Source organism: Mirounga leonina, unplaced genomic scaffold (assembly GCF_011800145.1).
Source record: "Mirounga leonina isolate KUSES-001 unplaced genomic scaffold, KU_Mleo_1.0 Mir_178, whole genome shotgun sequence".
NCBI classification, from domain to species: domain Eukaryota; kingdom Metazoa; phylum Chordata; class Mammalia; order Carnivora; family Phocidae; genus Mirounga; species Mirounga leonina.
In genome coordinates, this window is record NW_023270464.1 from 512,234 (window position 1) to 529,857 (window position 17,624).

General features: G+C 37.0%; 1 protein-coding gene across 8 annotated transcripts in view; it reads left to right on the plus strand.

Moving 5' to 3' along the window:
* Nucleotides 1-17,624, plus strand: part of HERC2 (HECT and RLD domain containing E3 ubiquitin protein ligase 2) — a 260,003-nt gene that overhangs the window by 35,565 nt on the left and 206,814 nt on the right. For all 8 annotated transcript variants that reach the window (XR_004682606.1, XM_035023922.1, XM_035023920.1 and 5 more), the window contains exon 4: nucleotides 12,942-13,079. Coding sequence is in view for 7 of the 8 variants with exons in the window: in XM_035023922.1 (XP_034879813.1) it covers nucleotides 12,942-13,079 (138 nt within the window). In the remaining variant the exon portion in view is untranslated. The remainder of the gene's footprint in view (nucleotides 1-12,941; nucleotides 13,080-17,624) is intronic.

The window sequence follows — 17,624 nt, forward strand, 5'->3', positions numbered from 1 at the left end:
GGTTGAATGTCCTGTATATATCTGTGAGGTCCATCTGGTTCATTGTGTCATTCAAAGCTCTTGTTTTTTTGTTGATTTTCTCTTAGATGATCTGTCTGTTGCTGGGAGTGGAGTATTGATGTCTTCTACAATTAACGTATTATCAGTATGACTCTTTATTTTGCTTAACAGTTGGCTTATGTAGATGGCTGCTCCCATGTTGGGGGCGTTGATATTTACAATTGTTAAATCTTCTTGTTGGATAAACCGTTTAAGAATGATATAGTGTCCTTCTGTGTCTCTAACTACAGTCTTTAGTTTAAAATCTAATTTGTCTGATATAAGAATTGTTACCCCAGCTTTTTTGAAGTCCGTTGGCATGGAAGATGGATCTCCATCCCTTCACTTTCAGTCTGGATGTATCTTTAGGTTCAAAATGAATATCTTGTAGAAAGCATATGTATGGGTCCTGTCTTTTTATCCAATCTGCTACCCTGTGCCGTTTTACGGGAGCATTTAGGCCATTCATGTTGAGAGTGATTATTGAAAGATATGGGGCGCCTGGGTGGCTCAGTTGGTTAAGCGACTGCCTTCGGCTCAGGTCATGATCCTGGAGTCCCTGGATCGAGTCCCACATCGGGCTCCCTGCTCGGTGGGGAGTCTGCTTCTCCCTCTGACCCTCTCCCCTCTCATGTGCTCTCTCTCATTCTCTCTCTCTCTCTCAAATAAATAAATAAAATCTTAAAAAAAAAAAGATAGGAATTTATTGTCATGTTGCCTGTGAAGACATTGTTTTTATAGATTGTCTCTGTAAATTTCTGTTTTATATCACTCTTAAGGTGTTTCTCCTTCTGTAGAACCCCCCCTTAATATTTCTTTCTTTTTTTTTTTTTATGATTTTATTTATTTATTTGACAGAGAGAGACAGCGAGCGAGGGAACAGAAGCACGGGGTGTGGCAGAGGGAGAAGCAGGCTTCCTGCAGAGCAGGGAGCCCGATGCGGGGCTTGATCCCAGGACCCTGGGATCATGACCTGAGCTGAAGGCAGACACTTAACGACTGAGCCACCCAGGCGCCCTGCCCCCTTAATATTTCTTGCAGGGCCTTCTTAGTGTTCACATATTCTTTCAGTTTCTGCAGGTCTTGGAAGCTCTGTATCTCTCCATCCATTCTAAATGACAGGTTGCCGGATAAAGTATTCTTGGCTGCATGTTCTTCTCATTTAGTACCCTGAATATGTCTTGCCAGGCCATTCTGGCTTTCCAGGTCTCTGTGGATAAGTCTGACGTTATTCCGATGTTCCTCCCTCTGTACATAAGGAATCTCTTTCTCTTAACTGTCCTTAAGATGGTTTCCTTGTTTCTAAGATTTGCGAGTTTTACTATTACATCCCGGGGCATTGGTCTGTCTTCCTTGATCTTGGGAGGCGTCCTCTTTGCCTTTAGGACACGAATGTTTGTTTCATTCCCCAGATTAGGGAAGTTCTCAGCTATGATTTGCTTAAGTATATCTTCTAGTCCTTTCTCTCTCTCCACCCACTCAGGTGTCCTGGTAATTCTGACATTGGAATGCTTTTTTGCGTCACTTATTTCTGTAATTCTGTTTTTATGGATTATAAGCTGTTTTTCCCAGGCCTCCTGTTTTTCCTATCAATTGGTCTTCTAGATCACTAATTTGTTTTTCTTTCTCTTTTACCGTAGCTGTTAGAGTATCTAGATTAGATTGGATCTCACTGATAGCATTTTTAAGTTCTGCCAATTCAGCTTTCATTTCTGCCCTTAAAGACTATGTTGCCATCAATTGATTTCTCCATTCTAGCTATTGTCTTCACAGTTGCATCCCTGAATTTCATTTCCGACATCTTGGTTATATCTGTATCCATTTGTAAATCTGTGGCAGAAATCACAGTCTCTGAGTCTTTCCTGTTTTGGGTGTTCCTCCTCCTAGTCATTCTGTTGAGGGGTGGTTGAGGGAATATACAGAGTCTAAATTATTGACCACAATCCAAGTAAGATTCACCTGTTTTATAGGAACCTTAGGGTTTTCGGCCCCTTGTTTTCCCAGTCTGTCTTCTGGGGAAGGGGCCTGCTGTGCTGTTACTAAGCCAACCCTGTTTGGGCAGAGTTGCCCTGCCCCCTGTGGTGGGGGATGGGCTCAGTGGGGCTTTTGTTCTCTGGCGGCTTTCCCTGGTGGCTTTCCGCATCTCTTCCGAGAGTCAGAGCAAAAGAGACTTTCCAACCCTCTGCCTCAGAGTAGAGAGATCGCAGTCTATTCTTCAGTGAGCTCTCCAGGCCATAGTATCTCCGTTTCTGTCTCTGCTGGTATAAGCTGGAACGTCTTGGGTTGTGCACCCTTCAGCAGCGCTCCCAGTCCTCGCCTCCAGGTTGGGACACATCTCTGCCTTTTGTGCTTCTAAATTTGCCAGCCGTCCCCAATTCACACGTGTGGCCCTGCCGGTCCAGATTCCATTGGGAGTGGGGGGGCTGCCCTAACGTCCTCTCCCCGTCTCTACCAGTCTGTGAGTCTGTGCCCTGTCCCTAGCCCCAGAGGCTTTCCCGCACTGGCAGTGCAGGATCCCTATGGTTCCCTCCCTCTTCCGTTTATCTTCCTATATCTGCCCGCGGAATCATGGCTCCCCGCTTAGTACCTCGAAACCAACCGCCTGCGATATTCTCTTCTTAGAGATCCAGATCTATCTTCTTACATCTCAGGCTGATCTCGTGGGTGTTCAGAGTGGTCTGGTAGATATCTAGCTCAATTCCTGGGCCCGGTTGGAATAGGGTCCCCTACTCCTCCACCATCTTTTCTCTTGTAACTGAGACCTTTCTTGTTTTTTGAGAAAGGCTTGTATTGCTATATACTTCTAAGACTGCCTTTGCTGTATCCCAAAGGTTTTGAACATTTGTGTTTTCATTTTCATTTGTTTCCATGAATTTTTAAAATTCTTCTTTAATTTCTTGGTTGACCCCTTCATTCTTTATTAGGATGCTCTTTAACCTCCATGTTTCTGTGTTCCTTCCAAACTTCCTCTTGTGACTGAGTCAGATTTCAAAGTATTGTCATCTGAAAATATGCAAGGAATAATCACAGTATTTTGATACCAGTTGAGACTTGGTTTGTGACCCAATATGTGATCTATTCTGGAGAATGTTCCACATGCACTGAAGAGGAATGTGTCTTCTGTTGCTTTAGGATGAAATTCTCTGCGTATATCAGTGAAATCCATCTGGTCCAGTGTGTCATTCAAAGCCCTTGTTTCCTTGTTGATCTGCTTAGATCATCTTTCCATCTCTGTGAGTGGGATGTTAAAGTCCCCTACTGTTCTTGTATTATTATCAATGTGTTTCTTCAGTTTTGTTATTAATTAGTTTATATAATTGGCTGTTCCCAAATTAGGGGTATAAATATTTACAGTTGTTAGATCTTGTTGGATGGACCCTTTAATAATGATAAAGTGTTCTTCCTCATCTTCTATTACAGTCTTTGGTTTAAAATCTAATTTGTCTGATATAAGATTGCTACTCCAGCTTTCTTCTGATGTCTGTTAGCATGATAAATGATTTTACATCCCCCTCACTTTCAATTTAGATGTGTCTTTGGGCCTAAAATGAATCTCTTATAGACTGCATATCGATGGGTCTTGCTTTTTTATCCAATCTGTTACCCTTTGTCTTTTGATTGGGGCATTTAAAACATTTACATTCAGAGTAACAGTTGAAGGGTATGAATTTAGTGCCATTGTATTATATATAAAGTCACTGTTTCTATATATTGTCTCCGTTCCTTTCTGGTCTATGCTACTTTTGAGCTCACTCTTGGATTAATGGATCTCCTTTAATATTTCTTGCAGGGCTGGCTTAGTGTTCACAGATTCCTTTAGTTTCTGTTTGTCCTGAAAGCTCTTTATCTCTCCTTGTATTATGAATGACGGCCTTGCTGGATAAAGTATTTTTGGTGTGTATTTTCCCCATTTACACATTGAATGTATCATGCCAGCCCTTTCTGGCCTGTCAGGTTTCTGTGGATAGGTCTGCTGCCAGTCTTATGATTCTACCCTATTAGGTTAAGGGCCTCTTGTCCCAAGCTGCTTTCATGATTTTCTCTTTGTCTCTGAAATTTGCAAGCTTCACTATTATATGTTGAGTTGTTGACCTATTTTTATTGATTTTGAGGATGGTTCTCTCTGCCTCCTGGACTTGAATGCCTGTTTCCTTCCCCAGATTCGGGAAGTTCTCATGTGTAATTTGCTCAAATATACCTGCTGCTCCTCTCTCTTTGTTTTCTCTTTTTCTGGGACCCAAATTATTTTAATATTGTTTCGCTTTATGGTTCACTTATCTCTTGAATTATCCCCTTATGATCCACTAGTTGTTTCTCTCTGAACTGTTTTATTCTCCATCATTTTGTCTTCTGTATCCCTAATTCTCTCTTCTGCCTCATTTATCCTAGCAGTTAGAGCCTCCATTTTTGATTGCATCTCATTAATAGCCTTTTTGATTTCAGCGTGATTAGATTTTAGTTCTTTTATTTTTCCAGGAAGGGATCCTCTAGTGTCTTATGCCCTTTTTTCATGTCCAGCTAGTATCTTTATAATTGGTATTCTGAACCCTAGTTCTGTCATCTTACTTCTATTCATTCTGATTAGGTCCCTAGCAGTCAGTATGGCCTCTTGTTCTCTTTTTTTGAGGTGATTTTTTTCTGTCTTATCATTCTGTTCAGGGAAGAATAGATGAAGGAGATATCAAAATACTGAAATAGCAACAACGACCCCAGAGAATTATACACTAAACAAATTGTAAGAGACCAGAAATCAACACAAAAAAATAATAAAAGGGAATATAATCAGATAGCTGAACAAAATAGAGCAATACACTAGATCTTGTGTGTATTTTGGTCTGTTTGTTGGAAAACTCGATCCCAGAATTGTAAAGAAAGAATAACTTATTAAATACAGTGAAAGGATAGAATGTAACTGTAAAACAAAAATTCAAAAAGACTTAAAAAAGATGGAATGTAGTCAGACACGTGAACAGAACAGAGCAATTACACTAGCTTCTAGGTATATTTTGGTCTGTTTGTTAGAAAAAACTACATCCTTAAATTGTAAAGAAAAATACATATATATACAGGAGTAAAATTAAATACAATGAAAGGATAGAATGTTATTGTAAAAATGAAAATTAAGAAAGTCTTAGAAGAGTTGATAAGAAATCAGTTGAAAAGATTAAAAAAGAAGAAAAATGGAAAGAATAAGGTATCATCAGAAAAAACCGTGAATTCTACATACTCTTTTCCTGTAGAACTGGAGTTTTGCAGTTCTGTGTGTAATTGGTAAACTTGGTCTTAGCCAGATTTTCTTGCTGATCTTCTGGGGGAGGGACCTGTTGCGCTGATTCTCAGGTGTCTTTTCTGGGGCAGAATTGCACCCCTCTTGTCAGGGGGCCTGGCTCAGTATAAGTGGCTCCAGATTGCTCCATGTGGCTTTTGTTCCCTGAAGGCTTTCCCCACCACTTTAAAGGATGAAAATAAAAATGGCAGCACCCCATCTCCAGGAGCTGAAAGATTTCAGCCCCCACTCTTCAATGCGCCCTCGGGAAAAGCAGTCAGTCACTTTTGTCTCCATGGTTTCCCTTCTCACTCTGTGTTCACCCAGTTTGTGACAGTGTTTTTATCACAGGTACTGGCCTCTGGTTTGAGTCTCCAAACTTTTGCAGATTCCTCCTCCCAGGGGAATGAGGAGGGTCTTACCTTGGTTCTGCTACTTGCTGGGCCCTTGCTCAGAGAGTGGTCGCCCAACCGTGCTGCAGTTCGGGGTTTATGGCAACAGTGAGCCAAAAGCCCACTCCTGGGCTCCCTGATTACAGCTAGCTTCCCTACTCTGATGCTTGGGAACTCTGCCACACTCAGGTCCCCTGTTCTTTCTGTGACCCTGGGGATCCTGAGACCACACTGTCCTAGGATATTGTACTTTGCTACCTGAGCACCTTTCAGGCAGGGATGTCTCCCAATCCAACTTCTGTAAATTCTGGTTTTTGCGCTCCACTGCTATATCACTTTCCTGTAGCTGGCTTGTAGAAGCTCCCTCCCCACGTGGTTTATCTTCTGATTTATCACATCAGATTGACTTCTCTGCACCTCCTGCCTTGTAAAAAGTGGTCACTTTCCTATTTGTAGAATTACAGCAATTGTTTTCTTAGATGTCCAGTTGAGTTCACAGGTGTTCAGGATGATAGCTATCTAGCTGAATTCCAGGGTTCAGACGAAACTAAGGTCCCCTACTCCTCCAGCATCTTCCTCTGAATCCCTATTATATAACATTTTAAAGTTGGCTTCATTTACTCACTAGTTGTATCTTTAAGATTCATCCATGTTGTTGTATGTATCAACAGTTCTTTTTTTTTTTTTAATTTTATTATGTTAGTCACCATACAGTACATCATTGGTTTTTGATGTGGTATCCACGGTCCATTGTTTTCATATAACACCCAGTGCTCCATGCAGTACGTGCCCTCTCCTTAATACCTATCACCGGGCTAACCAATCCCCCCTCCCCCCTCCCCTCTAAAATCAACCATTCTTTTTATTACTGAGTACTATCCCATAATTTGAATGTATCACAGTGTATTTATCCATTCACCTACTAAAGGACATTTTGGTTGTTACCATTTCTTTGGTAATTATAATAATGGTGCTATGAACATTTCTGTACAAATTTTTCATGAATATGGTTTCCATTTCTCTAGGATAAATACCTAGTAGTGTGATTGTTGGACCAAGTAGATGCAGGTTTCATTTCATACAGAACTGCCAAATTGTTTTCCAAAGTGGCTTTATCATTTTGCCTTCCCTCCAGCACTGTGTGTTAGTCCCTGTTGCTCTATATCCTCGTCAGCCCTTGGTATTATCAGTACTTTTAATTTTAGCTATTCTTATAATTATGTAGTGTGAGCTCATCATGGTTTTAGTTTGCATTTCCTTAATGGCAAATGACGTTGAATACCCTTTCATGTGCTTATTTTTCATCCTTATATCCTGTTTGGTGAAGTTTCTGTCTACATCTTTTTATTAATTGGTGAATTAGGTTGTTTTCTTTTTGTTCAGTTTTGAGAACTTTTTATGGTTTGTATTTTCATTGCAGGTCCTTTCTTGGATACATGATTTATAAATATTTTCTCTCAGTCTAGTACCTCATTTTTTATTCTCTTAATGTGTATTTTATAATTTTTTTCTTTTATGGATTGTGCTTTTGATCTCATGTCTAAGAATTTTTTTGCCTAGTGTCGGGTAACAAAGATTTTCTTCTATAATTTCTTCTAAGAGTTTTATAGTTTTTCATTTTATTATTAGATCTTTGGTCCATTTTGAGTTCACTTTTGTATAAAGTGTAAGGTTGGGGTTGAAGCTATTTTTTATTTTTGCATATGGACATCCAGTTTTTCTAATACTATCCTTTCCCATTGAATTGGTTTTGTATTTTGTCAAAATGAATTGACTCATTTTGTATGTGATTATTCCTGGACTTTCCAGTCTGTTTCATTGATATGTGTCTATTCCTTTATTAATGGCACCAAAAAAAAAAAAAAAAAGTCAGCTTATCTCATATCTGCAAAAAATCTTGCTGGTTTTCTTTTTTTAAGATTTTTTATTTATTTGACACAGACAGCCAGAGAGGGAACACAAGCAGGGGGAGTGGGAGAGGGAGAAGCAGGCTTCCCGCTGAGCAGGAGCTTGATGCAGGGCTGGATCCCAGGACTCTAGGATCATGACCTGAGCCGAAGGCAGACGCTTAACAACTGAGCCACCCAGGTGCCCCTTGCTGGGTTTTTGATTGGTATTGTGCTAAATCTATAGATCAGTTTGGGGGGAGTTAACATCGTTACTATGTTTTGTTTTTCATTTCATAAACATAGTATATCTCCATTTATTTAGGTAGTGTTTTATTTCTTTCATCAGGATTTTGTACTTTACAACATACATTTCCTAAGTGTGCTATATTTTTGTTAGTGTATACCTAAGTATTTACTTCTTTTGGAGCTATTATAAATGTTTGAAAATTTTTTTGGTTTCCAACTGTACATTGATATTACATGGTATAACTTCTACATTCTATCTGTTATGTAGAAAACAGTATGTAGATGATACTATTTATTACATTTTTGTGTATTGACTTTGTCTTCTATGATCTTGCTAACCCTAAGCTCACTAGGCAGTGTTTTTTTTGTTTTTTGTTTTTTTTGTAGATTTCTTGGGATTTTCTTGAAGACAATCATGTAGTTTGTGAAGAGGAACAGTTTTTATCTTTTCTTGTCTTACTGCCTTAACTAGGACTTGCAGTATAGTATCAAATAGGGGTGAAGAGAAATGGACATCTTTACCTTATTCCTTATCTACATCAGTAGTATCAAGTGATTCTTTTTAAAAAAAATTTTTTAATTAACATATAATGTATTATTTGTTTCAGGGGTACAGGTCTGTGATTCATCAGTCTTACACAATTCACAGCACTTACCATAGCACACACCCTCCCCAGTGTCTATCACCCAGCCACCCTATCCCTCCCAGCCCCCTCCACTCCAGCAACCCTAAGTTTGTTTCCTGAGATTAAGTCTCTTATGGTTTGTCTCCCTCTCTGGTTTCATCTTGTTTCATTTTTCCCTCCCTTCCCCTATGATCCTCTGTTGTGTTTCTCAAATTAAGTGATTCTTATTTCTGTGGGGGATTACACTGATTGATTTACAAATACTGAACCAGCATTGTATTCCTGGGATAAACTCCTCTTGGTTATAGTGTATTATTCTTTATTGCTGGATTCAGTTTACTAATATTCTGTTGAGAATTTTGCATGTATGTTCATGAAGGATACTTATTTATAGCTGTATTTTAGTATGATTGACCTTGAACAGCATGAGTTTGAACTGTGCCTGTCTGCTTCTATGCAGATAATTTACAGTACTGTAAATGTATTTTCTCTTCCTTATGGTTTTCCTAACATTTTCTTTTCTGTACCTTACTTTATTGTAAGGATACAATATATAATACATATACAAAACGTGTGTTTATTGGCTGTTTATGTTATCAGTAAGACTTCTGGTCAATAGTAGGCTATATTTGTAATTAAGTTTTTGGGGAGTCCAAAGTTATATGTGGATTTTCAACAGGCAGGGAGTTGGCACCCCAACCCCCTTGTTGTTCAAGGGTCAGCTGTACTCTTGTCTGTCTAGTTTCGGTGTTAGAGTAATACTGGTTTTGTTAAATAAGTTGGGAAATGTTCCTCCTCCCATTTTCTGGAAGAGATTGTGTAGAATTGGTATAAATTTCTTCTGTAAATATTTAGTAGAATTCTCCATTGAAACCTTCTAGGTCTTGAGGTTTCTATTTTGAAATTTAAATTCTGAAGTAAATTTCTTGAATAGTTATCATACTATTTAGCTTACCCAGTTCTTGGGTGAGTTTCGGCAGTTTGTGGTTTTTGAGGAATTGGTCTGTATCAACTAACTTGTTGAATTTATGGGTTTAGATTTGATGTAGTAGTCTCTTATCCTTTTAAGATCTGCACAGGTTGTAGAGATAGCCCTCTTTCATTCCTGATATTTGTTAATTACTGTCTTTTTTTCCCCCCAGTAGTCTTGTGCAAGGTTTATCAATTTTATTGATCTTTTCAACAAATCAGCTCTTAGTTTCATTGATTTGTTTTCTGTTTTTCTGTTTTCAATTTTATTGATTTCTGCTCTTCATTATTCCCCTTTCTGCTTGCTTTTGGTTTATTTTGCTTTTCTCTTTCTAGTTTCTTAAGGTAGAAGTTTAGATTGTTGACTTCAGACCTTTTTTTCTTTGCTAACATAAGCTTTTAATAACACAGATCTCCCTGTAACACTATTTTAACTGCACCCCACAGATTGTGATGTATTTTCATTTAATTAAAAGTATTTATTTATTTATTTAATATTTAATTACATTTCCATTGAGACCTGTGCATTACTTTGAAATGTGTTGTTTAATTTCCAAGTCTTTTGACATTGTCTAGTCATCTTTCTGTTATTATTGATTTCTGGTTTAATGGCATATGGAGAGGACACATGCTTAATGTGGTTGATTTCAACTCATTTAAATTTGTTAAGATTTGGTTTATGACATAAGATGTGGTCTGACTCGGTGAATAGTCAGTATCTACTTCACAGTTCTATAGGCTACAGGTCTGAAATCAAGGTGTCATTTTTTTTTAGAATGATATTCTGGGGGCGCCTGGGTGGCTCAGTTAAGTGTCTGCCTTCGGCTCAGGTCATGATCCCAGGGTCCTGGGATTGAGCCTCGTGTCGGGCTCCCTGCTCAGCAGCGGGGAGCCTGCTTCTCCCTCTCCCACTGCTTGTGTTCCCTCTCTCGCGATCTCTCTGTCAAATAAATAAAATCTTAAAAAAAAATGATATTCTGCTGTAGTTGGGTGGCTCAATGTGTAAAATGTTGATTGCATCCTTTTGGTTGATGATCATGAAGTTCAGTTCTTTATTCTTGCTGGTTTTCTTTCTACTTGTTCTGGTACTGAGAGGGTAGTGTTGATATCTCTAATATAATTGTGGATTTGTCTGTCTGTCTTTTTCAGTTCTCATTTTGTGTTTTGAGGCCCTATTTTTGACTTCATACACATGTAAGATTGTTATGTTTTCTTGGTGAATTTACCCCTTTATTATTATGTGTTTTTCTGTTTATCTCTGGTAATTTTCTTTGCTGTGGAGTTTGTCTCATTAATATAGCCATTTCAACTTTCTTTGATTAGTGTTTCTTGGTATGTATTTTCCCCACCCATTTACTTTTAATTGCTTTGTATCATTATATATTAAATGAGTTTTTTAAAGGTGGCATATGATTGGGTCATTTTTTTTTTTTTTAATCAAGCTTGTGGGATGCTGCTTCCATGACCCAAAGCATAGTGGGGAGCTGGGTGTGGAGGGTTACAGGCTCAGGGTCTTTGGGAGCCTCTGTTTTCAGGAAAGCTCAGTATATGGCTAGAATTTTCCACTCTAATGATGTATAGTGCAGGGCTGGGAAGGGCATTTTCTTGCATCTGAAGCCTGTGGGCAACATGTCATCATAGGTGGTCCAGAGACTCCAGGGGGCATGAGAGGAAGTTCCTAAAGCCTCTTCGGTGAAGACATCTCTGAGGGTGCTAAGGAGGAGTATTTGTATTAGTTTCCTAGGGCTGCTGTAACCGAGTACTACAGGCTGGGAAGCTTAAACAACAGAAACATATTGTCTCACAGTTCTGTAGGCTACAGGTCTGAAATCAAGGTGTCAGCAGGGTTTTATCCTTTTGAGGGTTATGAGAAAAGGCTGTGTTCCAAGCCTCTCTCCTTGGCTTCTAGATGGCTGCCTTCTCCTTATGTCTTCACATTGTCTTTCCTCTGTGTATATCTGTGTTCACATTTCCTCTTTTTGTAAGGACACCAGTCATACTGGATTAGGGCCCACCCTAATGACTTCTTAATTAGATCATCCAAAAAGACCCTATTAGCAAATAAGGTCACACTCATAGGTACTGGAGGTTAGGACTTGAACATGTTACAAAAAAAAAAAAAAAAAAAAAAATCCGTATTTAAAGCCCAGTTGGATATTTCTGTAAATAAGAGAGGTGCTCTTAGTCATAGCTTTGGCAGGAGGTTGAAAGAATGGGACACATGAAGTGTATCAGTGGCAAAGGTCCTTTCTTCAGCTTCAGGAACTGAGGGTTGAGTTAATTATGCTTCATGGTTCCTGGCACACCATTTTCAAATCCATCTTTTAAAATGTTTTCCTTTCTAATATGTTTGTATCATCATGAAACATTTTAGTGTTAATGTGCATGCATTTTTAGTTTGTATAAATGGAATGTGTGGTTCCTTAGCCTGAGTTTGTTCCCTTTGCCATTTAGTACTGTATTTTTAAGTCGTATTCATAGTGCATTGGACTGCTGTGGGTTTCTGTCCTCTGCATCCTCCTAATTGTGGGCCTGTATGGGAGTTCTGTAAGCATAGCCCCTGGAAGGGATTAGAGGACCTTGCATGTAATTCAGAGGCACTTGATAACTCCAGTCTGGTTGTGTGGGGTCTACCCCTTTGGCCAGCTGTGCCTGAAGATTTATGTCCCCAGCTCCACATTTTCACTGACACTTGACATTAATTATCAAACAGATCATCGAAAGCTTATTTTCTGGCATGTGTTGTTCTAGGCACTTGGGATTTATCAGTGAACAAAACCAGATGAAATGGGAAAAAAAAATCCTGTCTTGGAGCTTATATTTTAGCTTTTTAGCAATTGCCAATTTGGTGAATGTAGAGTAATATTTCATTATTTTAATTTATATTTTTCTAAACAGAATTTGAGTATCTCTTCATAGCATTAGTCATTTGGGAGTCCTTCTGTTTGATATCTGATATTTCTCTTATAAATTGCAGGAGTTTCTTGATATTGTTACTTGTTGGTTTCAGTTATTTTTAGATACTTCTTACTGTTTGTAATATGATATAATCTTTCACAGATTTAGATGTATATTTCTATTTATTTATCATTTAGAAAACAATTCATTTAGTAAGGGCCTGGACACAGCAATTGGGAATCACTGGATAAAAGCAGTTCACATGAAATTCAACTAGGTAGTATCAAAGACTAAGTTTATTAGTTGTGAAATGTAGTAGGAAATTGATGAAATACTTTAGGAGACCTGCTTCAAAGAAGAATTTGAATGATACATTGATTTCTTTATTAAAAGGGTTACTAGACCATTCATTACTTCATAACTCACAGTGTACCTTTTGTGGTGATGATTCTTATTAATTTTCTTTTAATCATCAAGTAAGTATTCAACTAATGATGTATATTGTAACTTAACCTTTCCATTTCTGGGAGGGACTTTGCAAAGAGGATGTTACAAGTGGATGTTTCATTTTGAAAAGGAATTTATAGAATTTTTTTTTTTAATTTTGATTTTCCAGATGATGGTGTTGATACTCAAAGTGGAACAAAGAAAGACGATCTGAATGACAAAGAGAAAAAAGATGAAGAAGAAACTCCTGCACCTGCATGTAGGGCCAAATCAATCCTAGAGAGCTGGGTATGGGGCAAGCAACCAGGTATTACGAACTGAGATTCTAGTACTTTGGAAAACTTGATCTGGCACTTCTTTTTAGATACCATAGATGGATTTTTTTGTTGTTGTTATGGAATTCTTAAAAATTTACCTTAAAATTTTTTCCTATTATGGTAAACTCTGCATAACATACAATTTACTGTTTTAACCATTTTTATGTATACAGTTCAGGGACATTAAACATGTTCACATTGTTTTGTAATCACCACCACCATCCATTTCCAGAACCTTTTCATCTTCCCAAACTGAAACTCTGTACTTATTAAATGGTAACTCCTTTTTCTTCTCTACTCTTAACCCCTGGAGACTATAATTTTACTTTCTGTCTTTAGGATTTTGACTAGTCTAGTTACCTGGTGTAAGTGCAGTCATATAGTATTTGTCCTTTTATGTCTGGCTTATTTCATTATTTAGCATAATGTCTTCAAGGCTCATCCATGTTGTAGTATGTGTCAGAATTTCCTTCCTTTTAAAGGCTGACTAGTATTCCATTATATGTATATATTGCATTTTGTTTATCCATTCATCCATGGATGGGCATTTATGTTGCTTCCACCTTTTAGCTATTTTGAATAATGCTGCTATGAGTGTAAGTATACATAAATTCTGCTTTCAGTAATTTGTGTATATACCCAAGTTCTGCTTTCAACTATTTGTGTATGTACCAAGGAATAGAATTGCTGGATCATGTGGTAGTTCTCTGTTTAATTTTTTGAGGACCTGGCAAACTTTTCCACAGTGGCTACACCATTTTATATCCCTACCAGCAACGTATGAGTGATTCTGTTTCTTTGTGTCCTCCTCATCATTTGGTGTTGTCACTTTTTTAAAAATTTTAGCCATTTTGTTAGGTGTGTGGTGATACCTCATTGTGGTTTTAATTTGGAGTATCCTGTGGCTTTTTACTATCTTTGACTCTTCAGCGGAATACCTGTTCATGTCTTTTGCCCTTTTTCTAGTTAGATTTTTCTTTTTCTTTATACTGTTGTGTTTTTGGAGTTCTGCATATATTCCCGATACTAGTCCTTTGTCTTATATATGGTTTACAAATAATTTCTCTCAGTTCATAGCTTATCTTTTTATCCTCTCAACGGTGTCTTAAGTGCAGCAAAAGTTTTAAAATTTTGATAAAGTTCAGTGTGGATTTTGCTTCTTCCTCCTCCTCCTTTTTCTTCTTCGTCCTCCCCTTCCTCTGCTTCCTCCTCCTCCTCCTCTTTGCTTAGCCTACAAGCCTGAAGATTTTCCCCTATGTTTTTTCCTAAAAGTTTTGTAGTTTTATGTTTTATGTATATGTTCCTGTTCCATTTGAGTTAAATTTTGTGTGCAATGTGAGGTTTAGGTCAAGCTTTTTTTTTTGCTTATGATAACTAATTGCTCTAGCACCATTTTCTTGAAAAGGCTAACTTTCTACCATTGAATTGCTTCTGCGCCTTTGTCAAGAATAAGTTGGGTATACTTGTGTGGTCTATTTCTTGTTTGTCTTTTCTGTTCTACTAATCCATGTTTATTACTGTAGCTAAGAGTAAGTCTTGAAATCAGATAGACTGGTTCTTCGCACTTTCTTCTACTTTTTTTATATTCTAGCAATTCTAGGTCCTTTGCCTTTCCATATAAATTGTTAAATTAAAAAAATTGTTAAATAACTTTTGGATAATTTAGTACCCATGTGTTCATTGCTAGTATATAGAAATACAATTTATTTCTATATGTTTATCTTGTGTCCTGCAACCTTGCTGAATTGACTAGGAAATTTTTTTGGATTTTCTACATAGACAATCAGTTTATTTCTCCCTTTTCAATCTATGTGCCTTCTGTTACATTTTTTTGCCTTATTGTTCTGGCTGAAACTTCTTTACTATGTTTTATAAGAGTGGTGAGAATAACCTTACTTTATTCCTGATCTTAGGGGGAAAACATTCAGTCTTTTCATTGTTAAGTATAATGTTAGTGTAAGTTTTTGTAGATGCTTTTTATAATGGTGAGGAAGTTCCTATCTATTCCAGTTTCCTGAGAGGTTTTATCACGAATGAGTGTTGAACTTTGTCAAATGCTTTTTCTGCATCACTTGATTTGTCATGTGATTTTTTTTTTTTTTCCATTTAGTTTATTAGTATGAAGGATCTGATTTTTGACTGTTAAACCAGCTTTGCAATCCTGGAATAAACACCACTTGGTGGTGATGTATAATTCTTTTTAAATATTGCTTAATTCTACTTACTAATATTTTGATAAGAATTTTGTGCCTGTATTCATGAGAACAATATTCTGTAATTTTTTTTTTTTTGTATTTTCTCTGTTTGGTTTTGATATCATGCTAATACTAGTCTCTTAAAATTAATTGTGAGGTATTTCCTTTTCTGTTTTCCAGAAGAGATTGTTTAGAATCTATGTTAACTCTGTTCTAATATTTGGTAATATTCTCCAGTGAAGCAATCTGGACCTTGTGATTTCCTTTTTGGGATTCTTAAAATTATGAATTCAGTTTTCTTAATAGTTGTATGGCAATTTACATGATCTGTTTCATATTTGCTGAGTTGGGGTAGTTTGTATTTTTTTAGAAATCAGTCCATTTTGTCTAAGGTGTCTAATTTATATGTGTAGAGTTATTCCCTAGTTATTTCTAATTATATGTAGATCCTATTTCTTTCTTGATATTGGTAATTTATGTTTATTCTCTTTTTGTGTTTTGTCAGTCCTGCTTAGAGGCATGGTAGTTCTGTTGATCTTTTGAAAGAACCAGTTCTTTGTCTTACTGATTTTTCTCTATTGTTTTTTCCATTTTCATTCTCATTGTTTCTGCTCTTAATTATTTCCATCTTTCTGCTTGCTTTTTGGTTTATTTTGCTAGTTTTTTCCTAGGTTGCTGAGATTGGAACTTATATTTATTGATTTGAAAGTTTTCTACTTTTCAAATTACCCATTTAGTACTATGCATTTCTCTCATGATTGGTTTAGCTTTTTTCCTCACACATTGTGATGTATTCTATTTGTATTTTAATTCAGGTCAGTATATTTTTTATTTCCCTCCCTCTTTGACCCGTGGATTTTTAAGAGTGTGTTGTTTCGTTCCCAAGTTTGGCCATTTTCCCAGTATTTTTCTGTTACTGATTTCTAGTTTCTTTCCATTGTTTTGGAGAACATACTGTGTGTGATTTCAGTTCTTTTAAATTTGTTGAGGTTTCTTCTGTGCCCAGGATATGATCTGTTTTGATATTTGTTGTGAATAATTGTTTATTCTGCTGTTGGCTAGAGTATTCTAAATATTGATTAGATCCTGTTGGTTATGGTGTTGTTGTGTTCTTTTATATCCTTGCTGACTTTGTCTCCTTGTTCTGTCAGCTGTTGAGAGAAATGTTGAGGTCTCCAACTCTAAGACTATATAAATAGTTTTTTTTTGGTCACATCTTTTGCAGTTTGGTGCATGCATATTTAGAATTGTTATGTCTTATTGGTGGATTGACCATTTTCTTATTTTTTAATGTTGCTCTATATTCCTGATAATTATCTTTGCTCTGAAATCTACTTTATTTGACATTAATATACCCATTCTTGCTTTCTTTTGATTACTGTTTTCATGCTTTTTGTTTTTTCTGTCCATTTACTTTATTTTTTAGATTTTTAAAATTTATTTATTTGAAAGAGAAAATGAGATAGAGAGAGCATGAGAGGGGGGAGCATCAGAGGGAGAAGCAGACTCCCTGCTGAGCTGGGAGCCCAATGCGGGACTCGATCCCGGGACTCCAGGATCATGACCTGAGCCGAAGGCAACCGCTTAACCAACTGAGCCACCCAGGCGCCCTACTTTTTTTGTTTTTAAGTAGGCTCCACACCCAGCATGGAGCCCAACACAAAGCATGACCTTGATCTCATGATGCTGAGATCAAGAGTCAGATGCTTAACTGACTGAGCCACCCAGGCACCCCTCTATGCATTTACTTTTAATTTGCCTATTTGAAGTCAATTTCTCGTAGATAGCATATTGTTGGGTCATATGTTTTAGTCCACTCTACCAATGTCTGTCTTTTAATTGGTATATTTAGATTTTTTGCATTGAATTTCATGTAAGTATTGATAAATTAGAGTTTAAGACTGCTGTTTTATGTTTTCTGTTTGCTCTGTTTTTTCATTTTTGTTTTGTTTTGTTTATACTACCTCCCTGTGGTTTACTTGACCATTTTTTAGAATTCCATTTTGATTTATCTATAGTGTTTTTGAGTTTATTTTTTGTGTAGCCTTTTTAGTGATTTGTCTAATACATTATATATACATAACTAAGCACAGTTTCCTGGTTGTGTCACTTAACCAGTTTGGTTGACATATAGAAACCTTACTTCCCTCTATGTCCCTTTATCCTTTTCTGCTTATATGATTGCCTTAAATATTTTTGTTGCATGTATTTATAACTACACTTAGCAATATTATAATCTTTGGTTAAAGCTTCAGACATAATTTAGAAAAGTCAAGAGATGAAGAAAAGCTTATTGTATTTACCCCTGTGTTATTTACAGTGTTCTTCCTTCCTGAGCTC